At 44.5% G+C, this 24,140-nt stretch overlaps 1 protein-coding gene across 3 annotated transcripts in view; it reads right to left on the minus strand.

Moving 5' to 3' along the window:
* fam193a (family with sequence similarity 193 member A) overlaps positions 1 to 24,140 on the minus strand; it is a 93,113-nt gene that overhangs the window by 22,146 nt on the left and 46,827 nt on the right. For all 3 annotated transcript variants that reach the window (XM_084319218.1, XM_084319220.1, XM_084319219.1), the window contains 7 exons: positions 21,712 to 21,954; positions 19,719 to 19,863; positions 18,951 to 19,097; positions 17,050 to 17,328; positions 15,264 to 15,471; positions 12,154 to 12,441; positions 4,043 to 4,325 (listed from right to left, as the gene is read on the minus strand). In XM_084319218.1, the coding sequence (XP_084175344.1) occupies positions 4,043 to 4,325; positions 12,154 to 12,441; positions 15,264 to 15,471; positions 17,050 to 17,328; positions 18,951 to 19,097; positions 19,719 to 19,863; positions 21,712 to 21,954 (1,593 nt within the window). The remainder of the gene's footprint in view (positions 1 to 4,042; positions 4,326 to 12,153; positions 12,442 to 15,263; positions 15,472 to 17,049; positions 17,329 to 18,950; positions 19,098 to 19,718; positions 19,864 to 21,711; positions 21,955 to 24,140) is intronic.

Consider the following 24,140-nt stretch of genomic DNA (forward strand, 5'->3'; position numbering starts at 1 on the left):
CAACCGAGCTATAATTTATACTATAGCTACTGTCCATCAATGTCTTCCTTTTGAATGAAATAGGTTCAGGAGAGAGAGATGTAGAGAGGGAGAGGGAGAGAGAGCGAGACACACACACAGATACACAGATATTCTCAGCCCCCCCCTTTCCTCTGAGCGTTCCCAGTGATGGCTTACTATGTGCGTGTGTGTGTATGTGCGTGTGCAAACGGGAACGGGACACACATCTAAGTTAGCGTGTGCTAACTTCGCTAACGTTATCCGCCTCTGTAACATTAGCTGCCTCGCCGGATTCCACTTTCTCCTCGTCTCTCTTTTGCTCAAAATAAAAATGAATGGGCATCATGGCTGGCTGAATTTTTTGCGTTGTCTGATTCTGAATGTATAACTTGTATAACGTGACTCTGTTCCAGCGCGTACCGTGTTCTAATTTCCTTTCACTCGCATGAAACCAGCCGCGTCACCGCAGGAAACTCTACTGTGATTGGACGTTTATGCGCCTTGTGGAATGTGGGACTTGTAGTTTCTGAACTATTAACAGCGGAGCATTTGTAATCTTCACTCGCACACTGCGAGTAAATGATTTTTCCGGTTCGCACACACATATTATTAGGGGCAAATACGAGGGAAATGCTCGCACTGTAGAGCATATATATAATTAGTAAACTGTCGGGGGGCTTTTCTTGCCTTAACTGATTTTCGAGGGCATTTGGTAAATTTTCGAGGGCATTTTGCACCCCAAGTCCCCGTTAATTTCGAACCCTGCATCCAGCTGATCGGCTTCTGTAGTGTTCAACACGAATGTCGTTACTGGCCATCAAAGCATAAAAAAACTACCCCCCCCCCCCCTTTCATGCATTCATGATGAAACATAATACCTATTGTATACATTTGATTTGGAAATAGTAGCGTGTCCAGGCAAGAAATGCCAACGCTTATTAGGGATGGGAATCTAATTGGCCGATGCCTGGAACCGTGTGGCTCCTGTGACTTTCGATTCCCTTATCGCTGCCTACAGTTGCGCAATAACGTTACGTTAGCATGTAGCCATGGCAGACTCTATTTGATTCCTTAAGGGCTCGAAATTGCCTGGGTTTTGGTAATATGCTCCCGAAATGCTCCCGCTGTTTGGCTACTTCTATGTGCAGTGAAAACTACTTGAATGCTTTAGAACATAGTCATTGATTTAGTTTAGGGTGAGCTAAAATTAGCCGCGGAGCTATCGCTAGCTAACGTGAGCTAACGCTATTTAATCAAGCTCACAAAGAGAGATAAACAGCTGACAGCGGATAGTACAGGTACAAATACAATAAAACAGCGGGTGGGGACTGTTGTGTAAACCTTGTACTCTTTAGTTCACATATAATAAGAGCCGGATTGTTTGTTTACTAAGTCTCTACTAGTCTACTCTGAGTCCGTCAGACAGGAAGTACCATGGTGCAACATACAAATGTGTCCGTGTAGCAACACAAGCCAATACTTTAAAGGACAGGGGCCCGGGGAGGGAGCTCTCTCTCTCTCTGTGTGTGTGTGTGTGTGTGTGTGTGTGTGTGTGTGTGTGTGTGTGTGTGTGTGAGAGAGAGAGAGTGTGAGTGAGAGACAGAAGTCAGAGGAATAACAACCTGTTATTCAATAGATTAAATTCGTTTAAGAATAAAAAAAATAATAAAAATTTTAAGAGAATCTCAAATACATTATTTTATTTAAGTGTAGGCTATAGTTAATGTTTTATTTTTTACAGTTTTTGTATTTTTCTGACATGGGGGCTCAACAATAAATGACAATCAGAAATGTCAAGTTGCATGTTGTTATTCTAACCAGCTTAGACCCCTACGCTCTGCATCTTCTGGCCGCCTCAGACCTACTCCTATCCAAGCTCCGGGAGGGTCATCAAAGAGAAGTTCTCAGTAGAGATGTTCCGATACCATTTTTTCCTTTCCGATCCGATTCCGATACCTAAGCTTTGGGTATCGGCCGATACCGATACTTATCCGATACCAGTGCATACACAAAAAAAAAAAAAACGATATTATATAATTTTTTTATAAATATTTTTTTTTTTTTAACAAATACTGTTTTATATATACTGTTTTTTAGTCATAACTAGAAAGTAATGGTATTTATTCAACAACAGGTGATTGTATAGATTTGTATTAGTATCATTAATCAATGAGTATGGGGCTTCAGCACTGCAGATATACCCTACTCCAATGATCCACACGGACATTATACGTTGCTGCACTCGCTACCCACTGGCTCTGCAGATATACCCTACTCAGTCTGTCTACAAGGCTCCGTTCAGTAGCAGTCGTATCTGTTGTGATTTTTGCACAATAAATATTCAACATTCTCTTTTGAGACTCCGCCTCAGACTCTTATCATTTGGCACTAAAAGCTAAACATTGTCGCCGATATGGCTGTCCGCAACATGTCATTAATTGTGTACGCGACGTGCAATTGTGCAATGACGACGTTACCGTTAGCTAGCATGAGCTACCGGTATATGGGAAGACCATAGAAGACTGTAACGTTACTGGTGACATTGTGATTTAACTTGGAATACTCCTTTGCCAACTTGCTGTACTTTGCTTGCAGGTCTGCAGCCATTATTGCTGGATTATATGAATAGCCCCAACTTTAGCCAAGGTAATGTTAAAGCTAGCTTTCGGTTAGCTGACGCTAATAACACCAGCCACCAAGCGAACCCATGAGCTCTCCGTCAACACCGCTCTGTCGGGACGATGACATTTAAGAAAGTATCTGCTGTTAAAATGACAAATGGCATTGACACTTTAATCGATTAAGCACACGTTTGTTTTATAATGCTTACTCAACAGACCACAGTGTTGTTGATAAATTACGTCATATGGTATCGGAGCGCAGCATTAGAGGGTACTCGCCGATACCGATACCAGCATTTTAGCCAGTATCGGCGGCTTTTCCGATACCAGTATCGGTATCGGAACAACTCTAGTTCTCAGTCCTTGCCCCACAATGGTGGAATGAACTACCCACCCCAGTTAGGACAGCCGAATCACGTCCAATCTTTCGCCGTCGACTAAAGACGCACTTCTTCAACCATTATCTGAATAAAAAAAAATATATCTAACCCTAACTAACCGTACTGTCATGCACTTGTCCTAATAAACTAACCTACACTGTAGCACTCAACACTTTGATGAACATTGTTGCTCAGCTGATAGAGTTGTGCCCTTCCTGATGGCTTGTCGTACAGAACATGTAAGTCGCTTTGGATAAAAGCGTCAGCTAAATGACTAAATGTAGTTCTGTTGCATTTCCAATTTATTTATTTAAATTATAAATTGATCAGGTATCGATAAGGGAATCGATAAAGAATCGAATCGATAAGCAGAATCGATAATGGAATCGTATCAATAAAATCCTATCAATTCCCATCCCTAACGCTTATAGTAGAATTCACTTTGCGCCCTATTACTCGCTTCCCAGGAATTATCCCGGATCACTCTGAAATTATACTTACCGTATATTCACCACAGGATAACGTGTGAACGTATGCATGAAAAAATTATCTCTTTTTTGCATCTTGGACGGAAGAAAGTCACTGTCAAATGACCATAGTATTGTCCCCATAGCTATAATATAGAATATAATATAGAATAGTGATGCAGTGAAAATATGTAATGGAAACCTGGCACGTTAGCTACAAGGCCAAGACTAATAGCTGGCGCTGAATGAGTTAAATAAAAAAAATGTATTTCTTGATTCAGAACAATTTTATCATGGATGAACAAAACTTTCAATGTGAATGGTTGATTTGAATTTCAAATACTTTTTAAGCACCTTGTAAAGAAATTGGCTGTTTTCTACGAATTCCAGGCCTCGTTTTTATTTTATTTAATTTTTTTCAGGCACTTTAAGCACTTCAAGGACCTTGTGCGAACCCTGAAATCAACTCGTAAGATACTTCCTCATAATATCTTTTTGGCTTAAAGTGTAGGGTGCCATGTTGTCCACTGACACAGAGTCAGATTTACATTTGCCATCTGTTGTGGGTACTGACCTGCAGACACTGGGCGGGGCACTGATGGGACACTCAGCTGACGGAGTGGGTGGTTCAGCGGGGGGCAGACACAGGCCCTGGTGGGCGTCCATGAAGCCCGGGGCTGTTGCAGCCATCTTTGGGAAGGGCTGTGATCCCATGCTGGGGAGGTGTGTGGTGGGTGCCGGGGGCAGGGTCGGGCCTGAGAGCGGAGGGAGGGAGCTCAGTCCCGTGGGGCTGTTCCTAGGGGCGACTGGGGTGCATTGCCTATGGTCCTCTTTTCCTAGATTGTGAAATACGTCATCTAGAGAGGAGACAAAAGATAAAATGTGTAAGAACTCAAAATACAGCCAATGAACCAAGATAAACTGTGACTAGATTTGTAGAAGGACACTAGCCTTTCAGAGATGACTGGTCCTTCCAACACCTTGCCCCGCAGGTTCAATACCCGTTTCCATGCCCTCTGCCCGGAATATACACTCAACTTTGCAACAGAAAATTACATGCCACATACCCTTTCTAGCCATATCCCAGCCACTGAAATGTTATCAGGAAGCAAGATGTGTTGTTTGAATAAATGTATAGTACAGCAACAATACATTTCACATTTACACAGTGTTTCCCCTACCATTGCCAACGGGACCCCCGCCCCCCCTGAAAAAAATAATTAAAAAATATATTATATATATATATATAAAAAAAAAAAAAAAAAAAAAAAAAAAAAAAAGTTTGCTTTAATCACAGTAACGTTGGCGAGCTAGCTAAATGATATAAAAACTAACTGAATAGTTGATATAAGTTGATATATGAACTGGATAGTTCATATAAGCCATTCTCCCTTTTGTGTGTGTGTATGTGCGTGCCTGTCCCAACTCTGGTCTTTGGAAAGTTTGATATTTACTGAGGATGGCCAGACAATGTTGATATTTAAACTTTACTGCGCCACTATGACGACACTGTTGACACCACGTATCCGTGACACGCGCGCCCCGCGACAACACTAGTCGTTTTGGGGGGCCTACCACCCCCCCTGAAAAAATCCTAGGGGAAACACTTTTATACTTTCTCCGGTTATCGGTTTGTGAGTTGTTGCATTATTCCATAGATATAAATTAACAATAGGGCTGCAAAGATTAGTCGACATAATCGACGACGGGGAATTTTTGCGTCGATGCGTCGTATAAAAAAATCAGAGACGCAAATGTTCATTTGTAACTGCAATGCACTACAGGAAGTGCTGGGGGCAGTATCGTTTCCATTGTCTGACTGCATTCTGTAGTAATGGCCTGGGTAAGAAGAAGAAATAATGCACCCCGGAGCTTCGGAACATGGGTAAGTTTTAGATAGTTAGCCATAGTATTGTATTTTTTACGTTAGCTTACATGTTGGAAAACAGCTGCGGTATGTTGTATGCTGTATGTAACGTTAAACAGCGGCAAGCTACAGCGTTGCTGCACGTTATTTCAGTTATACCGAGGCTGCGGTATGTTGTATGTAACGTAACGTTAGCTAAACAACAGCGCCAAGCTTACAGCGTTGCTGCTTTTATATACACATATACTCAATGTGGCAGTGTGTGTCACAATCTTACTTAGCTAGTCAGTCTGCAAAAACACGACACTCTGTGCTAACGTGAGCTGTCTGTAGCCTAGCCAGCCAAGATCCAACTAGCTTTCCCATGGTTTAACATTAATGGCATTATGCAGTACATCATCTAAATTAAAGTTTCACACATACACACACACTCCTCTCACACACAGCAAACAAAATACCTAGAAGTCGGTCTGATCTGTCATCCTCCTCTCCTCTCCCCCTACAGCTGTTCCAAGTCACCCTCCTGGCCCAAGTTACATCCCCATCAGCCGCGGTGCTGGGGGCAGTTGCTGCTACTTATTTTCTTTCTTTGTTTACATTTAAACACTTGCACTTTAACCCTTTAATCGCCAAGGACGAGGTAACACGTCATTTTCCGCCATGCGTAATCTGCCAATGACGACGTAACACGTTATTGAGATCAATATTTAAAAAATGTGTGATGGCAATCATATTTCACCAACGGAGACTTGAGATCTCCTGTTGATCTCCTCTCAACTCTCCAACGGTTCAAGAGCGCCATCTGGTGGCCGATCGGCGGATCGCCCAAACAGCAAACCGGAAACCGAAAGTGGTGCTCATCCATTTTTTGCGAGGGCGTGGCCAGTTTATCCAGCTAACTGAACTAAACCCTGCGCTGGAGCAGGTTAAAACTTTTTTATCTGTTGCCATAGAAACGTGCTTCGGGGAACCGAAAGGTCTGACTTATGTCACGTTATCCTGAAAATTATCCGACTAACTCAGTTAGCCAGGTACGAGGAACAGGGCCCAGGTCCTGTATTTAAATCAGGTCATGTTTTTAAGTCAGGTCATGTCTTTAAGTCAGGTCATTTCAGGTCATGTTTTTAAGTCAGGTCCTGTTATATATCGTATAGCTTACGCTCTGCGCTCTAGTGGAACATATCCCATATCCAGTCTAGTACTAAATACATTTCTTCACATGTACACACCCATCCGCCTGGCCACACCCCCATCCGCTCCTCTACAGTACATAAGCGGGGATGTGGCCATACTAACAGCTCCTTCCTTATTTTCACCACGACAAGTGTCTGTATACACCACTTGAGTTTAGTGCCGAAATAGTTGGAAAGGAGCTACGTTGAAGAGAAGGAGCTGCGTTGACATATCTTTGTTTTCTCTCACTATTTGAGGAAATACAGCGATAATGTCTTCGCCACCGGAGTGTCTAGAAGATGATGATCATTCTGCACCTTATATGACACTGTGAATACTGTGAATATATTTTTCAGTTAGTTAGATAGTAAACTTGTTTACACTGCTTGTGTTGTTTTTACTACCTGTACCCCCCCCCCCCCCCCCCCCCATCCCCCATGCTGCTATGATGCCTGAATTTCCCTAAGGGGATCAATAAAGGAATATCTTATCTTATCTTATTCTGACTTCCACCGGCGCTTCGTATTAGGGGCTCGCATCACTGAGCAATCCCCGCCGGCATTACCTCCGGCTCTGCAGTTGGACACTTTGCTTGGGAGGCGCTCGGCCGTGAGGGCTGACGGCCTCTCTGGGCGGGTGATGTTTTTGCGACGCGGGCGCCAGGTGTGTCGGTTGTGGGGGGGGGGAACGGCTACACAGCTTACGAAGGCCGGCTCCAGGCTGGTATCCTTTTTCGCTGCCACTTAGCAGCATGGAGGGGGTTCTGGTTTGATGCCCACGTTAACATTAGCTCCTCCTCGAGTAAGAGCTTTGTTTTCCTGGGACCGTGATTCCGAATCTGCGGTTCAATTCCCCAGGTCTCTGGACAAACGGATACCCACTGTCGCCGTGCTGGCCCCGATTTTCAAGATGAAAAGCACCCGGTGCGAGGGAGGTGAGCTTGGTGTTCATTATGAGAATATCTCCATGCTCAAGTCGGCTATAGTCCGCAAGGGACTTGTTGCCGGCACCGCTGTGTCTGGTAAACACCGTTCTGAAGAGGGACGTGTGTTGCCTTTTTTCCCTTCTTTTCTTCGGATGAGAAGAGGAAAAGACAGCGGCTGTCTGAAGTGTTGGCCTGTATTGCTTTTCTCACATTGTGCAGTTTTCAGTGGTAGCCGCATAGCTTGCTTCTGCGTGAGCTAGTGGCTAGCGATAGCCGGGTTGAGCTAACTGTTAGCCAGTTAGGTGTTAGCTACGACGTTAGCTACCGGCTTCGCTCGGCTGGGAACGTTAGCTTGATGCTATCAGTTAGCCTAGAGTTAGCTGTTAGCTTGTGCTACGACCATTGGCGTAGCCGTGAGAATAGCAGGCCCTGGCACTCTGACTACGACATCATCTTTGACAGAAGATATAGTCGGGCCTGCACCATGACCGGCTGCAGGAGGGGGGCGTCTTTTTGCCCCGCCAGCGAGAGGCCTTTCGTCAATGTGGAGACCTGTGTTGCGGCCTTTCGCCCTGCGTTCCTTGGTGCAGGTAAGATGTCCATTGGACATTACCCCACTCTTCCTTCCTTCTCCTCCCGAATGTTTTGTTAATAACGATGTCTTTGTCTACAAAACATATGTTACTTCACTACATTTGGAGATATGACATGTGCTGTGTGTGAATGGTCTTGGTCGCTTTGTATAGCTTGGGTATCGTTGGCCAAGGCTTGTGCCTTTCTCTCTACCTAGGAACAGCGTTGTTTTTTACGCGAGTAAAAATGAACTGGGTTTTTGTTGTATGATGAGAAGTTGTGTGTGTTCATGTAACGTTTAGACAACGTGGCTGAGCCCACAACTGGCTGGGTTACCCTACAATACTGTGCATAGTGGCATGTGATCGAGGGATGAGTCCCTCTCTCAGCTTGTTATTCTTAATGATGACAATAACAAGTGGCAAGTTTTTTCACACATAAGCAGGGCTGTGCCTGTTCAAACAAGATCTTCGGCTGTGCTGGCGTGCATGATGTAAAGCTTACTCTACACATTTGGCGTCGTATCAGGGGTAAGGTGGTGAGGGGTGGGTTTCCCCGGTTTGCCCCTGGGCACCCCCCCCCCTCCCCTCAAATATGATTTTGTTTACAAAATGTGTGTTGATTCACTATGTTTTTGGGGATATGGTGTAAATCCCTCAGCTTCTGCTGGGGTTGTGATCTTGCTTAGAGAGAGGCAATTTTTTCTGAAAATTGTTTGGTCGCTGTCATGTGGACATAGCAAGGCCTGTGACCAGTACTTAATCGAGGAATTATGTCTTCTCTCATCATGAAAAACGGCGTTCCTCTTACAGTAGTGAGTGTACTTTTGCCCTTTTTTGTTGTGATGGAGGGTTGTGTGTATCGTATTCACGTTTAAGATCCACAACTGGGTTAGGTGTTGGCCTACAGAAGTTACATGTGTAAGCTCTTGTACCAGGGCCCTTGGCCCCTCTCTTGATCTGTGTTTTTTCTTCCTTTAGGGTAAAGGTGTAAAAATTCAGGTGGCAGGTTCGCACATGAGCCTGAAGCCATATATAAAACCAGTTTTTTGCACAGGCGAGGTTATCGTCTGTGGCTGGCGTGCAGAATGTGAAGCTGTTACCTTAAACAGGTATAAATGCGCTTCATGTAGCACGCTATGACTGGTGTCATGGCTCTGCTTCGTCATTGGATCCTATCAGGGGTGAGGGGTCTTGAGGGGTGAACTGATAAACCCTCCCTCCCCTTTTTTCTGATTGGTCAGGGGGTTGGACCTCCTGTCCTTCGGGCTTCCTGTCACGCTGTTGGGTCAGTGCGTCACAGGGTAGGGAGAGGGGGGGGTCCCACGCCATATTTGGGCAGGTGGGTCACGGAATTCCCCCCGCCATAGAGTACGTCACTGGGCGCGTTTCTATTGGTTGTGAGACTTCCGTGAGTTCTTTTCAGGCTCCATGTTGTGGACCTCTGTTATTGTCAAGATGAGTTATGCGGTGTGTGAGAACTTAAAAAGAAGTTTTCTGCTCTGCGCTCTGTTGCATATGTCTTGAGCTTTTGGTCACGTAGCTCAATGTTACATATATCTTTTCAATTATTACTCACGTGGGAAGTCTCTCTGGCAGTTCCCTGTCTCCTCTCTTTTATACAGAGCAGGGTTGACAGGGGTGTTTTCCCTCGGACGCGTCGTTTGGGACCAATATATGTGTCTTGGCCAGCTTCCTGCCGCTCTCCCAGGCGGCTTGGAGGGAACGCTATCTGGGTTCTTGTTAGAATTACCATCGATACGTTTTGGGTCTCGACGTGTACATAGTGCTGGCCCTGGGTGCTTCTGTGTGGAACCACGCATGGGCTTGCACGCCTTGGTTGCTCATCATTGAAACAGCGTTTTTATGGGGCAACTAGGATGGAGTTTGTCTCTTCCGAGCGCCAGTGTACTAGGTTAGTCTTGATGAATTCTCGTTCATCTCTGGGGGGAGATAACGGAATAGATCAAAGCATTGGCGGAGGGGTCTCAAGCTTTTGGGGTGGGCCACCGGGCGGGGTGCTTTTATGTTCTGACCGTCTTGGTGGCGCCCTCTGTGATGTTTTAGATCGACACGCGTACCTACCCCCCTCTTAGGACTGGGGATGGTGGCGTGATAGGACACAGGACTGGTTCTGGTCGCGCCGGACCAGGTCAGTTAACCCGTTGTCCGCCGGGGCGCAGATCTGCTGTTCTGGTACCCTGAAGGACTTGTGCTTTTTCGGGGGGAAAATGCCAGGTTGGCCCGGGCGTTGCAGGAGTTGATGTTATGGAGGTGTTCGTGGTTATGTCACAGCGTATTATCCTTCACTATTGCTTGGTCCATATTGTGTTGTACCTTGCGCTGTGCTAAAGGAGCCTGGTCCTTCTCCATTCTTTTTTTGCCCCTCTCTTCTCCTGCTTGGCGGGGCTGGGAGGGGGCTGTCGAGGTGGTTCTTGTACCCCTCTGGCATCCCTGTGTACGTCCCGGTCCGCCAAGCCCAGGTCCGGACTTGTTCTCGTCAACCTGTTGGCCTGGGTTAACCCCTTCTTGAGAACTGAAACACTTGTACTGCTGTATAGCCGGTGTATACCCGCAGTTGTGTTTGAGTTTTTTCTTGGGGGGGGGTTATAGGAACAACCGCCTCCTGTTAGGTGGTGGTTGGTTTCCAGGTGTGTTGGTAGCGGAGTCGACTCTCGGGTTAGGCCGGGCTTGACCCCGTCTGCCTGCGTGTGCCCCCGCACCCTTCATGACGTCTGCCAATCGTGTCAGCCTTCTCTGCCTCGGCCCCTTTAGAGGGTCGGGTTTTTTTGGTGGAGGCTGCGACATGGTGCACAGCATACCGAACGCCCCTTCCGCCGGGGTGTTATTTTCAGCAGACCCCTTAGGCGCCTGTCTAGTCCGCAGTGCTCCAGGCACAGGTCGAGTCCTTTTGACCTGTTGCCTGGATTGAGGGGATCAACCTCTTTGGGGGTTGTCTCCCCGGTGCACTGCCTGGTCTCGCTGTAGGGGTGTAGCCTCTTGAGTGCTTCAGGGCGGCATGCTGTAGGGGGGAAGGGCCTGCTCTTGGATGGGCCCTGTCCGATACGCTGGCGATGTGGGGGGTGGTTTCACTAGTCTGGTGGGGTCTCGATGCTGCGGCGTCGTTGGCCTCACCAGGCCCCCTTTTTCCAGGGGGTCCTGACCCTTCCTGGGGCTGGGTCCTCCTTCGCGCTCCGCTGCTACGGCCTTGCCACGGGGTTGGGTTCTTGACCTTGACCCCGTGATATTAGGGATTGTAACTAGGGATGTCCGATATTATCGGCCGATATCGGCATTAAAATGTGATATCGAAAAATATCGGTATCGGTTGTCAAATATATATATATTTTTTACATTTATTTAACCTTTATTTACCCAGGCAAGCAAGTAAGAACAAATTCTGATTTAATTTATTGTTAAAAGTATGCATAATGTTGTGTTAATTCCACAACAAGAGATATGTAATGATAATTACCTGAAATTATTCGGTTTTTTGGGGGGGGGGGGGGACCCTGCATATATCGGTATCGGTTGATATCGGTATCGGAAATTAAGAGTTGGACAATATCGGCAACAAAATTGGCAACTAACTTTCAGTAATTACAATAACATATTTGTCCAAGTCTGACCACATTGCATCATACTACAATACACTAAAAATACTATAATATATACTAAAGATAATATACAAAAAATACCCCATTATACTTAGTCAGAGCAGTACCAGCCTAACCACTCTTCCTACGTTCGATATTACCAAAGAAGCTGTGTCTTTTAGATGTCAAATGGATGGGTGGGTTATTACTTGGTAAATGGTAAACCACTGGTTAAAGAAGCAGGCATGTGACCAGTTTGATCCTAGAAAATCTGTTTGGGTGAACACAGATTAAATAACGCTCCCACCTCCATCCCTAACCACTGTTGACATGCCCTTGAGCAAGGCATTTTAGTCCTAAAACACAGTAGTGTAGTAGTGTATTTCCCTTGGTAAATGCAGGTTTAACCCTTTCACTACCACACTACAGAAGGTTAACCTTTCTGTACCACATGTAGTGTGGTAGTGAAAGGGTTAAGCTTCTGTGGTGTGGTTGTGAATGGGTTAACCCTTTGGTAGTGTGGTAGTGAAAGGGTTCAAAGAGAATAATTACTTGACTGGAGAGTGGGGGCTGTGCAGGACACAGAGGCGGTGGAGGGGGAGGTGGCCATCACAACTCGGTTGGCCTCCATGAAGGCATCCTGGAAATTATACAGACATTTCTTCTTGGCGCCACTCTTCTTCTGCTCTTTGGCCTCCGAGGAGGATGAGGACGACGACGACGAGGAGGAAGAGGATGAAGGGGGTAGTGGGGTGGGTAGCGAAGGATGGTCACTGTGAGGGCCAATAGATGAGGGCGGGGGGAGGGGCACATCGGGGAGGGGTGGTCCTAGCATGTCACCTGTTGGAAGCAATAACACGGCAAGTTGGTCAGCTGGATACTAGTCAAAACAGAGAATGCTACCGTTTTAATAATTCAGTTGGTCCGTTGGATACTAGCCAAAATATTAGAGAATGCTACCGGTTTAATAATTCAGTTGGTCAGCTGGATACTAGCCAAAATATTATGCCTGGTCTCCAATAGCCATGTTCATGTTATTATAACATGCAATAGCCATGTTATTATGCCTGGTCTAGCATAGTATTACTTGGGTTTGTGACTCAACTCCAAAACGTTCCTGTAAACATGTTGTGACCTGTGTATTTACCACGTGAAGAAATAAAAATAAAAAATTTGACATTTTAGTTTTGGAATTGTATTTAGAGTGTATTTCATGACTGTTGGGAACTAGGCTACACTGGCACACCTACTTTCAGTGAATGACGCTAAGCTAGGCTAACGGTGCAGCTGTTCCCTAAGCCTAATGCATACACAGAGAAGAAAAGGGTATGTATCTGCTGGTGTAACTACAGGGTAGATGGCAAATAAGCTAATTTCCCAAAAAGTTCCTTTAAGACTAGAGAATGCTACCGTTTTAGTAATTCAGTTGGTCAGCTGCATAAGTCAAAATAATTAATGTAATTTCTGTGCCCGAGGATTAATATTTATGAATATATGCACCACTATAAAAACTATAGAAATCAGAGAGATGAGGCATGCTGAAATCAGGCATATTATTCTAGTACTGCCAACATGTGAAGCAGGAGTTAAACCTCAGTGGGTGTTACAGTGAGCTCACACGTTACTCAACAAGATCAGTGCCCCCAGAGCAGCAGCGCAGGTTTTTATTTTTTTTATTTAGCCTTTATTTAACCAGGTTTGTCCCAATTGAGATCCAGGATCTCTTTTACAAGGGAGACCTGGCCAAGAATAGCAGCAACACAAAGTTTCAACATACACACATATACATTACAGATAAAAGTAACGTTACAAAATGGTCAGATAAAACATTTGCACACAGAAAACCTGGTTACAATAGGCTTCACCATAGCCTTAAATTAAATACATTCAGTGTTACCAAGCTTTGAATCTTCAGATCGGACTGGAGATTGTTCCATGCAGTAGGTGCGGAAAACCTAAAAGCTTTCATTCCCATTTCTGTTCGGACATTGGAAACAGCAAAGTGCATCAAATCCTTCGAACGGAGATTGTAATTTCCACCATTCAACTTTAAAAGAGACGATAAATAAATCGGAATAGCCTTGTAAATCAAAACATACCAATGACTGAGCCGACGTGCATATAAGGAAGTCCAGTTCACTTTTGAATATAATACACAATGGTGAGTACGAGATCCACTGTAATAAATCTCAGAGCCCCATGATACACGCTATCCAGCATGTGGAGACAGTGAGCAGAGGCGTTCATATATAACACATCACCATAATCAATCACAGATAGAAAGGTAGACTCCACCAGTTTCCGTTTCACACCAAAAGAAAAGCAAGACTTATTTCTAAAATAAAATCCTAGTAAAAGCTTCAGCTTCTTTGCAACATGATGGATATATGCTTTAAAAGCCAAGTGGTCATCAATAAAAAATCCTAGGTATTTAAAAGTAGATATCAACTCAATTTGTTGACCATCTCTGGTAAGAATTTTATCGGACAATGTGTTCTAGAATTAGTCAAAAAACATGTTTTGTTTTTTCTGCATTTAGAACAAGTTGCAGTTGACAGAGCTGCTCCTGGAGCAGGTGCAAAGCAGTAGATGACAGTATCATCAGCATAGAAATGAAAGGCTGCGTTTGGAATATTCTGTCCAACACAATTTATATATAGAGTAAACAATAATGGGCCCAGAATGCACCCTTGTGGAACGCCCTTATGGACTTTCAGTACCTCCGAGGTAGCACCCTCTAACTGAACAGCCTGGGTTCTGTCTGTGAGATAGTTTGCAATCCACCCAACCGCATGTTCAGAAAAACCAATAAAACGTCCAATTAAAGTATCGTGGTCAACAGTATCAAAGGCCTTAGAGAAGTCTATGAAAAGAGAAATACAGCACTGCTTGTTATCTAAAGCTTTAGTTATATCATTTATGACCTTCATAGCAGCAGTAGTAGTACTATGGTTTTTGCGAAACCCTGACTGAAATGTAGACAAATTCAAGGCTTCTCTCCAACTTCCAAGCTTTTGGAGAGTGTGGTACGTTTTCATAAATATAGGACTGAACAGGACTGGGGTACAGGACACGTGCGATTTATTTATTATTTTTAAATGGGTGGCAGTCCCATTTAGATTTAGTGTAAATGATTGTGTAAATTACTTCAGCTCATGTGCGGCCACTTTGTGTTTTTGACTTTAGCTTTGATCAATGGATGAACTGATCCATGATCAGTGCACTGCTCACCTGGCAAGGACTCGGGCAACATCTTCATCAAGGCGGCGTCACACAGGTTCTCAAACATGACTGATGGATAAACTGATCCATCATCCATATTTAAAAGGGCTTTTAAATCATCCTGGAACAAGCTACAGGAGGACCTAAAATTGCCAGGACTGGTCACCCTCTGAGAATTTAAAACCTTAAAAAAATCTTAAAAACCTATGAATTCAGTTCCCTCGGACAGTGCAACAGTGTTTGATAACTTGCCTGAAATTGGATCTTGCTGTGAATGTTTTATCTGTATTTTATTATGATGTTCTTTTTTATGTTGAAACTTTCTGCTGCCTTGCTTGGCCAGATCACTCTTGGAAAAATAGATTTTAATCTCAATGATGCTAATCTGGTTAAATAAAGGATTTGATTGATTGATTGATTGATCCACAATCAGTGCTCACCTGGCAAGGACTCGGGCAGCATCTTCATCAAGGCGGCGTCACACAGGTTCTCAAACTTGAGCGAGAGGCACTGCAGCGAGCTGTTCCAGTCGCCGGCTCCGCCCGCTCCTGGACCAAAACAGTTCTGGTAGACGTGGTCCGGCAGGGAGGGGCTGAAGGCCGGCTGCTTGGCCGCGGAGTGATTCGATGTTGGGGCCGGGGGGAGAGGCTGAGGAGAGGAGACGAGGAGGAGGAGTTATGCCATTAAATGAAATCATGTCATTAAGTGTGTGAATATGAAATTGGCTCGATTCTATACATTAACCCTTTCACTGCCACACCACCAAAGGGTTAACCCTTTTACTGCGACAATACAGAAGGTTAACCCTTTCACTGCCCCACGACAAAGGGTTAACCCTTTCACAACCACACTACAGAAGGTTAACCCGTTCACTACCACACTACAGGCGGTTAAAAGGTTAAATGGTTGTGAAAGGGTTAACCGTCTGTAGTGTGGTGGTGAAAGGGTTAACCGTCTGTTGTGTGGTTGTGAAAGGGTTAAAAACAGCTCTGCGTTGCGAGAAGCCTTCTTGATGCAGTACAGCGTGACCCCTTGTGGTGGAGAATTGAAATTACACAGCAGTGAAGATATAAAAACGAACTAAGCCGATTCAATCTTCCTGGTACTTAACACATTAACTGCCACGCTTCTATCCATCAATGTATGATCACTGCCACCAGTCTAAGCCTATGGAGATGTTCACCTTCTTTGCAGGGCTATAACTTTTTAAATTGTATTGCTAAATTGACATTACTATGGCCCATTCAACATCGATTATTTATCGTTCAGGATGTAGGAACGTTATACTTTTTCATTCATATATTCATACGAAAATACAGTCTAGAATATAAGTATGTTTTTATTATCGTTTTTTTGCAATAATTCCTAGAACGTGAGTTATAGGCCTAAACGCATAATATAGATTATCGATTGCAGTTTATTCCCGATACACGCTATATAAAAAAATCCAACTGAATACGATTCTAAACGTTATGACTCATCATGCGCGGATGAAGGGGGGGGGGGGGGGGTCGTTTATAATTCCGTGATCGTCAGTAAATGCTTTATGTAGTATGGGTGATATATTGATCAGAACGGTTTGCATTGAAATGAATAAACAATCACGCTGAAAGTAACGTTACTGTCCTCTTACCGTTCGCCGATGAGAATGGAGGAAAAAGATCCCACTTATTTGACGTCGATCGACTAGATCCATTTCCGGTTTGTATGGCGCAATAAACGCCCAAATCATATCGATTATTGAGTTATGGCAGCGATCCATATACACGGATGTGTGTCTAGAGTCCCGCAACAATATGTGCCTGCCGGACGGCTTTCCCAGATGCACCGAGATCACCAGAGATCCATTTCCGGTTGTAACTTGCCCGATCATCCACCAGGCGGCGGTATTAAAGCGTTGCACGGTTGTGCCGAGTCCCACTGTCTCAGCAGAGGCTGGGTGGCGGAATTATGACTACCATGACGAAAAAAATTAAATATGATCTCAATAACGTTGTACGCCGTGGATTGGCGGAATTCGCATGATCAGCAAACCCGTCGTAAGCCGTTTATGGCGGTGGATGTGTTAATATGTGAATCCCCTGATGAGAAGTGCACTAATACAAAAAAAATCCCTGGAAGAAGAAACTACCAAAACGCCTGTATGTAAAAATAAATAAATAAAGAAGAAGAAAGGAAGCCTGGGGTAAACGTTGACCTGGATGTCGGGCGGAGGAGTAGGCTCACCTTGCTGTACGCGAGCGGAGGACTCGGGGGGTAGAGCGTGGGGTGGAGGTGGGCCAGGTTGTGCAGGGGCAGGTGGCCGTGGATGTGTGGGTAGAGGTGCAGGGCGGGGTGGGCCGGCGGGGCCTTGTTGTCCGTGAAGAACTGGTGTCCCACGGCGGGGGGAGGCACACCGTGGAGCCGGCTGGGAGGGAGGCAAGCGGCGGGGGGGCCCAGGGCGGAGGAGGAGCCGGGGTCCTGGTTGCACACGTGGCACTCGCAGGCGTGCTGGACCTGCTCCATCTGGGACGGTGAGGAAAAACGAGGAACAGCGCGGGTTAATTCTACAGCGGTGGAGCGCTACACACTGCTCTCAAAAGTCATACCCACACCACTAGCACAAAGTAGTTTTAGTATTGATCCACATATCAACTGGTTTAATAATAATAATTTGGATTTAGAGAGCGCCTTTCTCAGACTGAAGGACACTTTACAAAGAAAGATAAGCTATATAAAAGAAAGGGTAAAAAATATAGTATATATAACAGGAGAAATAAAACAAATAAAAGAAAAAAGGAAGCAAGGTAACGGTAACAAAAAATAAACAAACAACGGGATCATTAGCTTAAAAGAAAAGAGTCAGGGGGGAAGGGGGTGGGCTACTTGGGAGCAGGGCCGTGTTGCGGGAAGGAAAGTGTGAACAGGTGGGTTTTTAGGTGGGTTTTGAAGAGGTTGATGGTGTTGGAGTGAGAAAGTGACTCTGGTTTGGAAGTGAGAAAATAAATAGCATAGTGGCTTTAGTCAGACCCAGAACCAAAATGGCCCCCGACTGCACAGCAAAAAGAAAGTGTCCATTTTAGGTGAATATTGATGATGTATTTGACCTTTTGATGACGATGTACAACCAAAGACAGTAAGGTAGGCTAGCGATCTGGCTAGCTATCAATATATAGTATTTACAATATTAAAATTTACATTATTGACCCTCCCCCCCCCCCATGACTGCGCTCTTCTTTCCTTAACACTTTCAGTGCCAGCCATAACGTTGATTAATGCCCTTGGATGCCAGCATCCACTTCAATGATAGCGTTAAAAACGCATAATCTATGTTTTAAATTATGGCTATGTGTCTAATCTGTCGCTTATCAATGACTTGTTTGCAGTCAACATTGTCGAAACGTATTTTTTTTTTTTTTTTTATAATCGGTTCATATCCTTTTTATAGCATATCGTTTTCTCAAATTTCCGGAAATAGAAAGATTCCCTAATAAACAGCATTTATTGGAATATTCTCAAATACACTAGCTGGTTGTCATTTGTCGGCCTATTTATGAATCGTTTTCAAATAAACGCTAGATTATCGATAGTATATGTGTACTTATGCACGCTATAGAAGCGAGCTGAGAAATCGATTCTCTCATTTCCTCAACAGCACACACACACACATACGGGACACGCTGTTATCTCAGTGAATACAGCTCTGATTATCCTAAAACTCGTAACATAGACTCCTTACCTTAGATAAGATATTCCAATTCCTGATTGCCATTCCAAATATCGATCACGTTTATTGATTGATTATTGGCTGCTGTAAATATATATTCCAGGCTGCTTTCCATCTCGCGATCACTTCCCTGTTCATCAGATCCCTCGCCAGCATAGTGGAGCGAGGAGGCTCCCCCTCCACAGATGCACCAGTATAATCGAATGGCCTGCAGTTACACAGGGATAGACGATAGGGGGCGGTATTTTCCCATCGGAGCTCCTAGAGGGACTGCTGTACCACGAGACTCGGTTGATGAAATATGAATTCAGATCGCTAATAAAAAAATCAAACGACAATTCGCGTCGGTGGCACTCAACGGGGGGCATAAAATAACGAGTTAACACGTCTGTGGCACTCAAAGAATGCTCTTTGGCTTTACCTGTTGGTGGGTGTAGGATGGCGGAGGGCTACAGCTCTTCCCTAACAAGAGCGCCCCCTGCTGTCCTGGAGGCTCTCCACCACTTTCCCCGTCAGCCTCCTCCTCATCTCCCTCTGATGAACTGCTGCTGCTAATGCCTCCAGGAGACTAGAGAGAGAGAGAGAGAGAGAGAGAGAGAGAGAGAGAGAGAGAGAGAGAGAGAGAGAGAGAGAGAGAGAGAGAGAGAGAGAGAGAGAGAGAACAGAGGGAGAACAGAGAGGGAGAGAGAGAGGGAGAACAGAGAGGGAGAGAGAGAGGAGAGAAGAGAGAGAGAGAGAGAGAAGAGAGAGAGAGAACAGAGAGGGAGAACAGCGAGGGGGAGAGAAGAGAGGGAGAACAGAGAGGGAGAGAGAGAGGGAGAGAGAGACAACAGAGGGAGAGAAGAGGAGAGAGAACCAAGAGGGAGAGGGAAAAATAGACAACAGAGGGAGAGAAGAGGAAGGAGAGAGAGAGAGAACAGAGGGGGAGAGAGAGAGAGAGAACAGAGGGGAGAGAGAGAGGGAAAAAGAGACAACAGCGAAAGAAAGAAAGAAAGAAAGAAAGAAAGAAAGAAAGAAAGAAAGAAAGAAAGAAAGAAAGAAAGAAAGAAAGAAAGAAAGAAAGAAAGAAAGAAAGAAAGAAAGAAAGAAAGAAAGAAAGAAAGAAAGAAAGAAATGATTCAATGATATTCTGTATCCAATGTGTTTGCCAGCTGCCTGGGTCTGGGAGCGTCCAGGTGGCAGAACTCACCCCGTCCTTCAGCGACAGGGTCTCTCCGCCCCCGTTGAGCTCTGTGTGGAGGCCGTTCACGCCCCCGGGGTCCTCGTACCCAATCATGGGGTAGATGTCCCCAAACTTGTCCGACAGTGGAGGCACTTCGTCATCATCACTGATGCTGCATGGAGAGAGAGCGGGACACGAGAGACACAATGAGGGAGGAGGGGGTTACGTTTACATTTAGCTGACGCTTTTATCCAAAGCGACTTACAAGTTCTGTACGACAAGTCATCAAGAAGGGTACAACTCTATCAGCTGAGTCACAATGTTCATCAGAGGGGTGTAAAGTACTTGAGTAATTGTACTTCGTTACAATACTTAAGTACTGTTTTGGGGGATTTGTACTTTACTCGAGTATTATTAGGTTTGTATACTTTGTACTTTTACTCCATTACATTTCAGAGAAAAAAAACATACTTTTTACTCCTTACATTTAAAATGCAGACCTACAAAGTACAAAGTACAAATCGCACAGGTCCAACCATTTTAATTAGTATATTTTAATTGTTTATCTGGCCGAACTAACGTTAACATTATTAATCCTGCAACCGCAGGTAAACAGCCAATCAAATCCCCATCAATGGAAAATGAACCCACCCATACCCATGCTGATTGGTCCTTGTGCAATACTAGAAAGCGGGGATCTTTGATTAAACACCTGCTATCAGAAGAATAGACAGTCAGATCCGCATTATGCTGTGGTTAATATTGTGATATTATTCAGGGTACTCCAGTATTCTGTCTTTAATATTGTGATATTATTAAGGGTACTCCAGTATTCTGCCTTTAATATTGTGATATTATTCGGGGTGTTAACATGCGTTTTTATGATTGCAGCGTCAGAAAATGACCCCCCCCCCCCCGGCTTTGTGAAGAAACATAACGTCGTGTTTACCTTTGACCTGGCAATAATATAGGTTTCAGGTGAGCAGCCGTGAGATTTGCGCATACGCTGCACTTTATCTCACAATCTAGAAAACCAGCCTGGATTATTTTGAAACGGGGCGATGTTTACCGTGGTATAGCGCACAAACGAAAGTATGTAGAAATAGTATAAATAGTGCCTGTTAAATTAGCCATACTATTGTCTCCATAGCTATAATATAGAATATACGATGGGTACGCAAACATCGTGAAAATGGTCAATAACGCTGGCGCCAGGGAGTAAAGATGGGAAAACAGCGTGGCAGTCATTGTATATATATGTATATTCTATATTATAGCTATGGAGACAATAGGCACTATTTATAGTCCAACAGGGACAAACCAGTTCATATACCATATAGATGTTTCTTCACAAAGTCATCAAGGGGCGGGGGGGGGTCGTTTTACGAAGCTGCGATCGTTACCAAAAGCATGTATTAGGTTCGGTAAAATACGACGCTGTGATCAATACAAAAGTATGTTTTAGGTTTGGTAAAATAGACCTTACCTTTGTCAGAAGGTACTCAAATGAATAATCCCAGTAGTTCCATCGCGATCGCCATTACTTGTGTGCATTGGGCCTGGCCATAATACGGGAAACAATAGGTTTCAGGCGAGCAAATCGGCGACAGATGGCTGTGTGCTGATCCACTTTGAGGGGGAGGGGATTCCTGCAGTCGGAGGTACTGAGAGACAACTAAGAGACCCAGTTCAAAAGGTAGGTGATACTGCCACCTGTCGGGATTCGATCGTCGTTGCAATTATAACGTAGGCAGCGGTGCCAGGGAGACACAGGCAAGTCTGTGCGAGTGATTAGAATGGGGGGGAAAGGGATCTAAACCCGAGAAATCTCGGGTTTGGCGTTCAATGCTTGGATTAGAAACACAAGAAATCTCTGGCTTGGTGCAGAATGAGTTAAAGTGTTTGATTTTTGTCAAAAAAAAAGTCTAGGCCTGGAATTCCTTAAGCACTTCAAGGACCTTGTGCAAACCCTGTATATATACTGTATATGATTGAACGGGAAGCTGGTTGGTCGACTTACAAAGCGTTTGAGTCCCCCTCAGGTAGAATGAGCCGAGGGTGCTGTTGGATGGTGATGGGGGAGCTGGAGTTGGAGCCAGAGGCAGAGCTCCCGGAGGACAGGCTGGGAGGGTGCACCTCCGCCAGGTAGTCCCGGGGAGGCTCACCCTGCAGGGGCAACTTGAGGTGGAGGTCCTCAGCGATGGGAGAGTCCATGATGCCACAGGTCAGGATGTGAGAGAGGCTACAGTCGTCACACGTGCACCTATTTGGGTGTCAAAGGAGAAGATTCAGTCAGACAGACATTGCTAAATGAAATGCAAGGACTTTTAAGTACTTTTCCAAGCACTATTTTTCATTTTCAAGGATATAAAGGATGTCACACACTGCCAGCTAGAGCATCACACGCGAAGAAATGAGGAAAAGCAGTTGGAAAGCGCGAGGCTTTCTGGGCCGATCTGAGCCGTGCGGGCGGGGTTTAAATACTCCGGCAGGACGAGCGTTTACAACGATACATCTACGAGGCTGCCCCCCCCCCCTTCATATGCAATGCCGGACAACGTGGGACGGACCTCCGCGAGCAGTATTTGGAATGGCGATCAGATAATTGGATTCTTTCTTTTGCATTACATGAGACAAGGTAAAAACACTATATATCAAATCTTGATCTGATATTTCTTTCTCCCGCGATCGAAGCTGTCTGTGTGGACTGTGTTGTGCTGTTTGCCGTTGGTGGCGGTGGGGCGAGCGCCCCGCTACAAGAGGAAGGATAATAACGATAATCTAGCGTTGATTTCAGGAAGATTCGATAATCAGGCGAAAAATGACAACGTGATAAGTGGATTTCACTAAAGGGCTATTATCGCATCTTTTCCTGGGATTACTATTAGAATCACCCAAACTATACTCATATTCAAAACGGTATAAAACGGAAATGTACGGATGAAAAAAATAATCAGTTTTTTTTGCATGTTGACCAGAAGCAACTCACTGACAATCGACGGTGCTATTAGACCCATAGCTATAATATAAGATATATTTTAAATTAAGCACTCGCAAGTTTCACAGTCTCCCCATTGACTTACAGCAATGGTGTTCTACCCAGAAGGTAGACAGCGACCGCTGGCGCTGAATGAGTTCAACAGAACCAATTATACATATTTTTTATCCAGAACAATTTGATCATGGATGAACAAAACATTCAATGCGAATGGTTGATTCGAATTTCAAGGACTTTTCAGCCCCTTGTTAAAAATGGGCTGTTTTCAAGGAATTCCAGGCCTTGACTTTTTCTTTATTAAACAATCAAGCACTTTAAGCACTTCAAGGACCTTGTGCAAACCCTGTCAGTTAGTGTTTCAGGGGTTCAAATTCAAGCCTAATGGGAGGTTTGAGGACCATTATGTACAAAGTATCTTACAATAAGGGTGCTGATTTGAGACCAGTTTAACTAGTCAAGTTCTATTCTCCACTTGCACAACCTGAAAGGCGGCACTTCCGGCTGACTTCCGGTTGCCAATGGTACTTCCTGTCCCATCCAAATACATTGGTTTTAGCTACTTTTCTCCCCTTATTTAAACAACTTTGTCGTCACAGAGAGGCAATGAAACGTTTGTATTATTATAGTATAGAATGTATTTAATAAGCAAACGTTTGTCAGCAGGGTTTTTGGGCTGTATTTCATGTAAAAACGTTGACTGTTTACTTGCTCACGCTAATTAAGGCTAATACTGGCTAACAGAAGCTAGCGCAAGAAACAACGCCGCAAAGTATTGTTTATAGTGCATTTCTTGCCACCTTATAGCATTTGTACATTTGTATGACAGTCTATAATGCTCCCGTGAGGTTTTTCCGGACGTTTTGGTAATGATTTTCACTATAAAATCATATTTCTAAATGACAGGAAGTTGATGAAAACTGGCCGGAATAGCTTTGAGCTAACTATCTTTGCCGATGCATTGCAAGAAACGACGCCGCAAAGTATTGTTTATGGTGCATTTCTTGCCACCTTATAGCATTTGTACATTTGTATGACAGTCTATAATGCTCCCGTGAGGTTTTTCTGAAAAACCTCACAGGAGCATTATAGACTGTCATACAAATGTACAAATGCTATAAGGTGGCAAGAAATGCACTATAAACAATACTTTGCGGCGTCGTTTCTTGCGCTAGCTTCTGTTAGCCAGTATTAGCCTTAATTAGCGTGAGCAAGTAAACTAACAGTGAACGTTTTTACATGAAATACAGCCCAAAAACCCTGCTGACAAACGTTTGCTTATTAAATACATTCTATACTATAATAATACAAACGTTTCATTGCCTCTCTGTGATGACAAAGTTGTTTAAATAAGGGGAGAAAAGTAGCTAAAACCAATGTATTTGGATGGGACAGGAAGTACCATTGGCAACGGGAAGTCAGCCGGAAGTGCCGCCTTTCAGGTTGTGCAAGTG

Source organism: Notolepis coatsorum, assembly GCF_963971535.1.
Source record: "Notolepis coatsorum genome assembly, chromosome: 7".
Classification (NCBI taxonomy): Eukaryota; Metazoa; Chordata; class Actinopteri; order Aulopiformes; family Paralepididae; genus Notolepis; species Notolepis coatsorum.